We start from the raw sequence: 12,083 nt of genomic DNA, 5'->3' as shown, positions 1-12,083 counted from the left end.
AAAAAAATAGAAAAAAAATCGAACCCATAAGAAATGGTCCGATCTCTACCATCTTTAAAAAAATTCTTGTGCTTATGGAAATATTGAGATTTGCCAAGTTTTAATGGGATTGGATGTTAATTTCCCGTTTTAAGAGCTTCGAGGATATTCAAAATTGTGACCCTTTGTGCCTTCGTGGAGGAGGAACCAGAAGGATGGAACTGACACATCCAATTTTAACACCAGACCTTGAATTAATAAAAATATTGTGATGAATCTAATTTGAAGGATACCAGAGGCTTATTTCGTATTTTATGATTGTTTTGGATATTCAAAACTTCGACCATTTGTGGGGCAGGTACCAGAAGAATTGGTCCGATCTTTATAAAATTTCTTGTGTTTATGAAAATATTGAAATTTGCCAAGTTTTTAATGGGATCGAATGTTAATTTCGCCTTTTAGGAGTTTCAAGGATATTCAAAATTGTGACCCTTTGTGCCTTAGTAGAGGAGGAACTAGAAGGATGGAACTGACACATCCAATTTTCACACCAGACCTTGAATTTATAGAAAATATTGTGATGAGTCTAATTTAAAGGATACCAGAGGCTTATTTCGGATTTTATGATTGTTTTGGATATTCAAAACTTGGACCCATTGTGGGGGAGGTACCAGAAGAAATGTTCCGATCTCTACCATCTTTAAAAAATTTCTTGTGTTTATGGAAATATTGAGATTTGCCAAGTTTTATTGGGATCGGATGTTAATTTCCCGGTTTGGGAGCTTAAAGGATATTCAAAATTTTGACCCTTTGTGCCTTCGTGGAGGAGGAAACAGAAGGATGGAACTGACACATTTAATTTTTAACACCAGACCTTGGTTTAATAAAAATATTGTGATATGTTTAATTTGAAGGATACCTGAGGCTTATTTCGGAATTTATGATCGTTTTGGTTATTGAAAACTTCGGCTCTTGGTGGGGTTGTTACCAAAAGGAACGGTCCGATTTGTACCATATTTATAACTGACGTTGTGTTGATGGAAATATTGCAATGTGCAGTAATTTTATTTTTTTTTTTTTGAAAATGTCGTCGTTTTGGGGGGCAGGTACCACAAGGAGTGGACCGATATTGCCCACCTCTGCACTCGGCCTAACTTTGATAGCAATATTACGATGTACCGAGGTTGGACCAAATCGGATATTCCCTTTGAGAGTCATCCTGGTGCGAATCAGCCAGCCAGATAGACGGACGGACATCACTAGATCGACTCTAAATGTCCTGAAACGGATTTTGTCGAAAGAGGGTCTAAAACTATTATTTCGATGAAGCACGTTTTGCTCGTATCAAATGATATATACCCTTCCTAGCCATATGACTGAGGGTATAAAAATCATTTATCGTAGTAACATTTTAACATTGCAGGTCGGAAGCAGAGCATATAAAATGGGTCTAATATTGGAATTTGATTTTAATTTACTTAGTTACTGTTTCAGCATTAAGGTTCATCAATATGTGCCGATTTTATATCATAGTGGGGTTCAATGTTGTACATTAAAAAAATCAAATTCCAATTTACATCCTTAATTTTCCAAAGAAAGAGTTTAGCCCCCATAATTCCCTGGCCTGATACTGTCAGAAAAAAGAAATATTGCCAACAAATTGTGAAATATATGCACAATGAAAAGGAAAATAAGAAGATAAATTGAAAAGAAGAAGAAAATTCTCAGCATTACATATATCCAGTAAAGCAGAAGATGAAATACTCATGCAATACAATGAGCTAAGGCAGCACATAATAAAGGCAGGCCAGTAGTTCTGCTATTCAGAACAATGAACTTAAACAATTTCCACACACACACATACATACACTGCTAGAGATTGGCTATCCATATAAAAACTGACATTTGTCACAAAAAAAGGAAACGGACATTTAATACGCAGTCATATCCAAACACAGTCATAGTGCATTTAAAGATAATAGATCCCATAAGACCTGGCTGGGATCGAAAACGGAAGCGAGAAGGAAAAATATTAGCATGGAAGTAAACGCTAAAACTCACACACACACACATCCATAAAGAGACCTGTGTGCAAAGTGTTAACTAAGAAAGCAAGGCAAGGAGTTATGCAAAAACCATGAAGACGTAAGAAAAGGTATTTAAAACATTTTGTGCAATTTTGTTGCATGTATTTTCATTGTTCCTTTTTTGCTTAACAAAATTTGTGCAACGCCATTGTTTCTAGGGTTATGAGTTCAGTACTAGGTAGCTATGAGACAACAGACACATTATCATCGCAAAAAAAAAGGAAAAAACATAAAACGGCAGCCAATGGCAATGGAATGGTCTATTAACATGGTTCATAACGTCTGACATGTTGAATGACATGCCATGTTTCAAGGGAAAGAAATTTCAATACAAAGACAAAAATGAGAAGAGAAAACGAAATTAAATGGTGGAACGAGAATAATTTGAAGATGAACACACTGGTACCAGGAGGAGGATAGTGAGAAAATATATAGTGGAAGAATCTCAATGGTGGGAATTACGATTAATTATACAGAGTTTTGAGAATATGCTAATTATTTTGGATGTGTGGTATAATGGGGAAAGGAAATGGAAAATATTTTTAAAATTTCACAATGAAATATTCAATATTTGCAAATAAAATGTCTTCATTGATTGATGGGTTTTGAGGATAATTGTATTAAAAAAAAAGAAATAAAAAAAAAATAATAATAATAAATAAATAAATAAAAAATAATATAAAATTTAAAACAAACGCAACTAAATAAATATGATATAAATATTGCGATGTGCTAGGTTTGGAGTGTGTTGTGTTAATGGAAATTTTGGAATGTACCAAGTCTTGAATAGAATCGGATGTCAATTTCGCTTTTAATGAGCTTCATGGATATTCAAAATTTTTAGGCATTGGGTGGGGGGGGGGGGTGGTATGGTGCCAGAAGGAGTGGACCGATATATCCCATCTTCACAACGGATCTTTTGTTAGTGGAAATAATGGGATATGTGAAATATAAAGAGAACCTGATGCTTATTTCGGATTTTATAAACGATTCGGTTATTCAAAACTACGAACATTTGAGGGGGGGGGGGGGGGATGGTTAGGTTGCAGAAGGAATGGTCCGATCTCTACCTTTTTTGTTTTTTAACAGATTCTGTGTTGATAGAAATATTCAGATATGCCAAGTATAAATGGAATCCGATGTGAATTTCGCGTTTTACGAGCTTAATGTATATTCAAAATTTTGACCTTATGTGGAGGAAGGAGTGGACCGATTTATTCCATCTTAACACCAGATGTTGGGTTAATATAAATATTGGGGTGTGTGAAATTTTAAGACAATCTGTCTCTTACATCACATTTTATAGCAGTTGTATATAGTTTGATTTGCAAAGTTGGAGCAAAATCGGATGATTTTTCTCTTTCTGTGTAAAAAATATTTTTATTTTTGAAAATTTCGACCTTTTGTGGGGGAGGTACCAGAAGAAGTGGACCGTTATTGTCCATCTCCGAACTCAATTTAGGTTTGAAAAAAATATTAAGATGTATCAAGTTTTGACCAAATCGGATACTCCCTTCGAGAGTTATCGTCCCTAGATCAACTCCAAATGTTCTGAAACGGATTTGGTCCAAAGAGTCCTAGGGTCTAAAACCATTATTTCGACTAGGCATTAAATATGCATTAATTCATGCCTAAAATGTGATCACAAATAATAGCTAAAAAGGCCGAAAACTCAATATTTAAGGAGTTATGGCCATTTTAAAATATGCATTAATTCATGCCTCATTGACCGTATCAAATGATATATACCCTCTGTAGCCATATGGCTGAGGGTATAATTAAATCATGATATCAAGTCAAAGTATTTTACAAAAATATTAGTCATAAAGTGTTACTACAGATCTCACAACACGCCAGAACTCCAAAACTTACCTAAAACCCAGAAGTCGCTAAAAAATTTGTCTGTAACATAGAGAAGGAAGCGAGAGGGAGTCCTATAGTTACTTCTGAGGATCTTCATATTTATGCATGTCAGTCCGTCCGTCCGTCCATGTATTCTTGAGAACAAAATGCAGGTCGCATTTATTATCCGATTAATGATGAAATAATACAAACAGTATTAGTTTGGCCCAAGGACGAACCCTATTGAAATTGGTAAGAATCGGTTCAAATTTAGACATAACTCCCATATATATATCCAACAAATTTCGAGTTAATTGTGGACTAAGTGGCAAAAATAAGTCAAAATTAGCTGAATTTTGGCACATCCCACCGCATTCAGTCTAGAAGCAATTACATCAAATTTGGTGAATATCGGTTCAGACATAGCTACAGCTCCCATACATAAGTTTCATCTGACTTGGGGTATTAAGTCCCTCACATGCACAATATGCACTCCACAACAATGATCTTTAGTACCAGATACAGCTGTCAAATAAGTGTTTTCAATTCTACCATCAGTCCATCTGTACGTCCGTCTGTCCATGTATTCTTGTAAACACAATGGCAGGTCGCATTTATTATCCAATTGAGATGAAATTTTTCAAACAATATTTGTTTGGCCTAAGGACAAACCCTATTGAAATTGGTGATAATCGAATCAGATTTAGATATAGCTCCCGTATATCCTCAACCGATATCGAGTTAATTGTGCACCTAATGACCAATATAAGTCCAAATGACCTCAACTTGGAACAATCAACCAAACAACCAGGTACATCAAATTTGAAGAAAATTGATTCAGATATAGATATAGCCCCATATATATGTTTCATCCGATTTGGTGTTTAAGTCACTCACACGCGTAATATGTAGTCCACAACAATGATATTTGATACTAGATATCAGATACACCTGAGAAACATCTCCGTAACCGATTTCTGGTTTCTGGTTAATTGTGCATCAAATTACAAATATCAGTCCAAATGATCTACAGCAGGGAAATACCTTTGCCAAATTTTATGGAGTTTGGTTTTGATTTTTATATACTTTCGATATACGTCTACATCCGATTTTACAGTTATTGCTCACCATGTATGTAATATAAGACCAAATAAGATAGATTTTTTTTCATATTCTACGGATTTTTTCCTTTTGGTGAAACTCGGTCCGGTGTATATATTGCTTCAATAAATATTTTTTATATAGTTCTTATTGAATTCATATCATGTCCTATACAGCAATGTTTATTGGTACTAGAGGAACAAAAACCGCCGACAAATTTGTTGATCATCGATTCAAAGTTGGATATAGTTCCCAAGTTGTGGCTACTTGGTATGATCTACTTCACATACATTCCCAATATAAACTATTTTTGTTGCGGGAGCTCTACTAAATATGCATAGTGGTGTGGGGTATCAAAGTGGGTCTCGCCCGACTTTTGACCTTTCCTTGTTTATTCATAAAAAATATTGAAATTTTCCTTTGGCATTTTAGAGAAATTACTATAATTTCCAAATGATATTTCGATCCTCCCAAAATCATTTGAAATGTATATCCTGCTTCTCAACATAATTTTTCAATATGAATTTCTGTCTTCTCGACACTGTGACTATCTTCAGCTTCTTCATTCTTCTAATAAAGACATTCAAAATAGCTGTGACATTAAAATTGCAAAAAGAAAAAAAAAACGCTGCCATGCAAGAGAGAACCGTTGAAGTTGTTACGTGTCATTTAATGTGATACTGGCAGATGACTGTTGAAATCCATGCACATCAAATGCAAATTCACAACTGTTAGCATAAGGATATAAGGCAGGAAGAACAGAAAGCTCGCCATATAATATTACATGAAAGGCTCCCGCACACAAACGCATACCAACACACACACACAGTCACCTCAAATTAAATATATGCATAGCTGACCACATTATACCAGTACAATGGTGCATATATATATACGTGTGTATGCCACCTGCAAACATTGTTACAATGTGTGTTTTCAGCGTCAGCTAACCAGGCGGCGAATGGTATCCTAGATATGTCACAAGCAGTTAGCCATCCATTTATTTTACCGTTTTCTGCACCCGGGTTTTATTATATTTCTAATGGTTTTCTATAAATAACATGATGCATATTTATTTTACACACATATATACATAGGTTCATATGTATGTGTACACACTCTTTATTTTATATATTTTCTCTTTGCTCTTTTTTATTTTATATATTCACTTTATAATATTTATAGAGCCAAAAAAAAAAAAAAAAAAAAAAAAAAACACAGAGAGGAAACAAATTGATATCTCCCTGCATGTGTGTATGCAACATGTGTTACTGTCATGCCATACTGTGCTGCTGGTCATGTCCATGGACAAGCTTGAAATGGGTTTTATATTCCCAGCAGTTAGCATTTTAACAATGGTGACAGCAGGTGTACCAACCGACCAACCGACAAACGAACAATGTTCAATGTTTTCGAGCAATGAAGTGTACATTAGAGAATTTTATATTCCATCATCATCATCATTATTTTGTTGTAGTTGTTGTATTTATATTGTTTTGTTGCATCTCTGTGGCCATAGGAAATAATGATGATGAATTTCGCTAGCCATGACATAGCATGTTATTATAACTATACATCGAAAGTGTTAATTTTCTTGAAAAATTATGTAATGTCGAATGGAGGATGGTTGGTAATTTTTTATATTTTAAATTGAATGGAGTTTTGACATATAGATGAAGGTTACACCGTATGCAACTTACTGGTGGAAGAACATACCAATTACGAATATGAGAGCCATAATAGTAGATTTAAAAAATCACAAAGAATTTAGAATTTAGAATTTCCCACATATTTTTTTAATGACGATAAGTAAAAAATTGACGACTTTAAAAAGAATATAATTTCAAGTCCTAAAAAAATATTGTATGCAAGATCTAGGTTAAAATGGAATATATTGGACAATTTCTTTTGGTAACTCCACCACAAGAGGTCAAATTTTTCGAAGAAAATAATTTATACCACAGAATGAGAAAAGATCATTCGATTTTGTTTAAACTGTGCAAGTGTGGAATATATCAGACCACTCAATCTGGTAGCGCCCCGACAACGGGTAAAATTGTGGATCAATTATAACTCTCATGAAATTCGGAGAAGCATTTGATGTTCTTCAAATTTCACAAATCTTATATTTTGTTCCATTCCTTGTGGTACACGTCCCCCCCTCCCCCAAAGGGTAAAAAAATTGCATCCAATTATTTCTAACCTTTATACAATCCAATATTTCTACCAAATCCAGATCTGCTGTGAAAATGGGCCCACTCCTTCTAGGACCTCCCTCACAGAGGTAAAAAACAATACGCTCATAAAATACGAAATAAGCATCCAATTTTCTTCCAACTTCATAGTTGTGAAGGGGTAGGCTACCATTTTTGCTATCCCCCAAGCAAAGTTTTAAAATTTTCAATTTTTATACCTCTTATAACCTATGAAACAATTATTTTAAACTTGCTATATCCACATATTTCTCTCAACCAAAGATCTGATGTGAACTTCGAATTTATCGACCACTCCTTCTTTTACCTTCCCCACAAAAGGTCAACATTTTGATTAACAACTATTCGCATAAAATTGGAAATAAATGTTCGATTTTCTTAAAATTTTGTGCATCACAATATTTTTTTGAGTATTAGAGAAAGTGGAACACTTCGGCCAACTACATCGGGTACCTCACACACCTTTGAAAATTTTTCATTATCCTATAAAAAGTGTACGAAGTTCCTTATATACTCCAGACTTGGCAGGACGCAATATTTATATTTGACTTAGGTCAGATGCGAAAGAAAAAAAATTGGGCCATTCCTTGGGCATCTGTCCCATGAATGGTCGACATTTTGAGTAATCATAAGGCAAGTCAACATTTATTTTAATAAACGGACATAGGCTGAGGTATACATTCATCGACAAAATCGACTGATATTTTTAGCTTGTTTTTACCTAAAAATCGAATACTATATAATCCATTCGGAATTTTCAAACCACAGATTAGCTATTAAAAGTTCACTGTTCACTTTTAAGAAAATTAACAGAATATTCGAAAAAAGGGTAACATATGTAAAAATTAAAATGTTTTTTTTTAAGTCTAATTTTCTTGAGAGATTTTCATCGTGAAGTAATGCCTTGTGGGTGATATTTACATAAAACTAATGTAAAGCACGGCTGGGTAACTAAAATGTGTTTTTAAAATTTATTTCCCCATTTGGAATGCCAATTAGTGACCTTTACCTACAAGCAAATGTAGAGGACTTTATTTACCTGATTTAACGTGAAACAAGTAAAAAAGCAAATAAGTTCGTCGGGTCCGAACTTTTAATAGGTTTCACCATTTTGAAGTGACTTGGAAAATCCTTAAAAATACCACTCAAATGAAACCCCTTATATGGAGGCCATACGAAAACGGAATTTTTTCATAGGCTATCGAAACCACTACGAACTTAATTTACGAAATTACGAATTTTAAATATAAAATATATAACAATTCCGGCAAAAATCATCCGCTAAAATCATCAAAATACTTAATATTGGCAGGCACCATCAAAATACCGAATATCGGGAGATATCGTCAATGGGAGCTATACAAAAACTTGGAACTGCATACGATATTTTTTGTCATAAACTGTAGTACCCATTAGGAACTTCAAATACGAAAGCTGAAACAATTCCCGCTAAAATCATCAAAATACCGAATATCGGGAGATATCCTCATACCCGGGCTACACGATGACATGGACCTGCATAGACACTTTTTATACCCTACGCCACAAGGTGGTCAGGGTATTATGTCTTTGTGCATTTGTTTGTAACAGGCAAAAGAAAACGAGATAGACCCATAGTTCCTTTTGATGATCTGCATAGAATCACATTCTGAGTCGATTTATGCATGTCCGTCCGTCCGTCTGTCCATATATTTTGTGAACAAAGTACAGTTCGCATTTATTTATTTATTTATCATTTGTTTGGCCCAAGGACGAACCCTATTGAAATTGGAGATAATCGGTAAAAATGTAGATATAGCTCCCATATATATCTTCGTCCGATTTGCCTTTTATTGTGCACCAAACGTGTAATATTAGGCCGAATAGTATGGAATTTTGCGCATACAACCAACTTAGGCCTGAAAGTAAGTATGCCAAATTTAATAGAAATCGGTTCAGATATAGCTATAGCTCCCATATATATTGTTCATCGGATTTATATTTTTTGTCCTCCGCAGCCGTAATATGCACTCTGTAACAACAATATTTGGGGAAACATTGGCACTTACGACCGAATTGAGTCTAGAAGCTAGTTTGTCAAATTTGGTGAAGATCGGTTCATATATAGCTATAGCTCCCATATATATTGTTCATCCGATTTGTTATATTTGTTACCGACAGCCGTAATATGCACTCCGTAACAACAATATTCAGGGAAATATGTCAAATACAGCTCAGAAATATCTTTGCCAAATTTTATCAAGATCGGTTCAGATTCGGATATAGCTCCCACATATATATCGAATGGGAAATACAAATCCGAATTTAAAAGATACTAATGCTTCGACATATTTTGACTTTTGAACTTTAAATTACAATTATAATCATAGCGTGTATGATTGAATTCTCTACTACTATATTAGCAAAGTGGTGTAGGGTATCACAATGTCGGCCCCACCTGACTTTAAGACTTTATTTACTGGTTAGTCATATATTGTAGTACCCATTACGAACTTCAATTACGAAATTTGAACAATTTCTGTTAATATTGTCGCCAAAATCATCAAAATACCGAATATTGGGAGACACCGTTATGGTTATGGGGCTATACAAAGACGTGGTCCTGCATAGATATAGTACCCACGACGAAGTTCAACTACGAAATTTGAAACAATTTCGGTTAGTAATGTCGAAAAAATCATCAAAATACCGAATACAGGGAGGTATCGTATATTGGGACAATACAAAGACGTGGACCTGCACAGACAATTTTCTGTCATAGGCTGCAGTATTCACTACGAACTTTAAATACCAAAGTTTAAACAATTCCGGTTAATAATTTCGGTAGAAACATTAAAATACCGAATATAGGAAGGTACCATTATATGGTGGCTATATGAAAACGTGGACCTATATGGCCCATTTACGAACTTATCCTGCCTACTGGTAAAATACACATGTTTGCAAAATTTTAGCCTTCTATCTCAGTTTGTTTGAAAGATAGCATGATTACTACAGAGAGATGGAGAGACTGACGAAAATCGCTAAATCGACTTAAAAATTTACGCTGATCAAGAATATATATTTTATTGGGTCTGACATGAGTATTTTGAGGACAGAAGTTAATAACCCTCCATAGAATGATCGAGGGTATAATAACATTTATTCTACCTCATAGCCCTACGAAGAAGCATATTGTCCAATATCTCTTTAAAATAATAAACACTTTACTGTTTCGAACATTTAATAATTTCGATTTGTCGAAATAAATAGCAACAATAGTTGCTATTCAAATATGTTCAAATGCGTTTCAAAATTTCCCCATATGTTTATTAGAAATTATAATGAAAAAAATTTTACACACTCGCACACAAACTTCATACATTTTAATTACAATAATGAGTTGAATTCGGCCATTGATGGTGTACTTCATCATCCATTCCACCAGCAACATTCACAACAATTAAAGACATATTAACATTTATATGAAAATCATTTGTTCATGAATTGAACGAAAAATTTCCACAAAAAAAAAAAAAAAAAAAAAGAATAAATGTTTATTTGAATGGGCGAGATGTGAGTGGCACGCGCTGCAAATTACTGGTCAAAATGGCATTGAGAAGAGAGAAATCGGACTATTGTGGTAGGAATTAAACAGCTGGTCGGTTGGTTGGTTGGTTGTCTGGCTGTCAGACAGAGACGCTAGGAATTTGTTACTAAATACATTTGAATTATTAGCAAAGCATTGTTTAAATAAATGTGTTTATTGATGAGTTTGTTGTTGCTGTTGTAGTTTTGTAAATGGACTGGAATTTGGTTAGATTTTTATGTTGTTGTTGTTGAAATGGTACTTACCTAAATTCTCCACTTGACATGGCAGCACCAATGTATCACCCACAACAGCACGATATGTATGTCCTCGCGATAGAAAACGTGGCTGGTTGCCAGCTATAGTCTGTGGCGAATTGCTAAGCGGCCGTAGATTAGTGGCTAAAAATAGAATAGACAATTTAAAGAGAAATTAATTTGGTAATGTTCGGCTATTGGAATGAAATCGAAAACATTTTCAATTTGGGGGTAATTATGGCGTAATATGATAGGGCAGCTAATGAATTTGGAAATTATATGGTAATATCCTTATTTCGTGGAAATTGTAGAAAACAATAAAATCATTCCGTCTTTCTTCTAAAATGTTTGTATTAATGTCTATGCATGATATGAAGGGTGAGATAAAAAAAAACTGCAACAAATTCAAACGCCATAATTTTTACATTTTTTTTTTAATTTTTTGGAATGAAAGCAAACAAGTGTCGGAAATAGCATAAAAGTTTAGAATAAGTTTAGATTTGTTCGAATTGATCACCTTTGACACGAATTATGACCTTCAAACGGCCAATGGAATCGTCACACGCTGCTCTGCCGTATTTTGGCCCATTCACGGCGAAGTGCTTGCTTGAGGTAATCGAAACTTTGGTATTTGTTAGAGCCAACTTTGCTTTCCAAAATACTTTAGACACAATGGTCCAACGGATCGGTATCCGGATATTTTGGTGGCCATTGTGCGCTGGAAATGAAGCGAGGAACCTGATTTTGTAACCATTCTTGGATGGCGCGTGCTGAGTTTGCGTGCCCAAGGCCTTAATACACCCTCCAGAATATTTTGGTGCTGAGTCCTGTTGGAATGTCCAAGGTCTGCGGCCAAAATGTTTGCGTGCCGAAGGCTTTAATACACCTTCCGGAATATTTTCTCCATAATATTATTTTCTCCATAAATAATAATACAAGCGGAGAGCGACCATCGGCTATTATAGCGGGCCACAACATTACTATGGCCGTCGCTTGAGTTCTGGTGGCCAACCGATGGAGCACATTTTCAGCTGAC

General features: G+C 34.7%; 1 protein-coding gene across 1 annotated transcript in view; it reads right to left on the bottom strand.

Annotated features, from left to right (window-relative positions):
- The window catches only part of LOC101899910 (protein sax-3), a 441,441-nt gene that overhangs the window by 73,993 nt on the left and 355,365 nt on the right, over positions 1-12,083 (bottom strand). The window contains exon 3 of the mRNA XM_059132110.1: positions 11,057-11,191. Coding sequence (XP_058988093.1) covers positions 11,057-11,191 — 135 coding nt within the window. The remainder of the gene's footprint in view (positions 1-11,056; positions 11,192-12,083) is intronic.

Source organism: Musca domestica, unplaced genomic scaffold, assembly GCF_030504385.1.
Source record: "Musca domestica strain aabys unplaced genomic scaffold, Musca_domestica.polishedcontigs.V.1.1 1, whole genome shotgun sequence".
Classification (NCBI taxonomy): domain Eukaryota; kingdom Metazoa; phylum Arthropoda; class Insecta; order Diptera; family Muscidae; genus Musca; species Musca domestica.
Note: the sequence above shows the minus strand (reverse complement) of the source record. Positions and strands in the feature narration are given on the sequence as shown.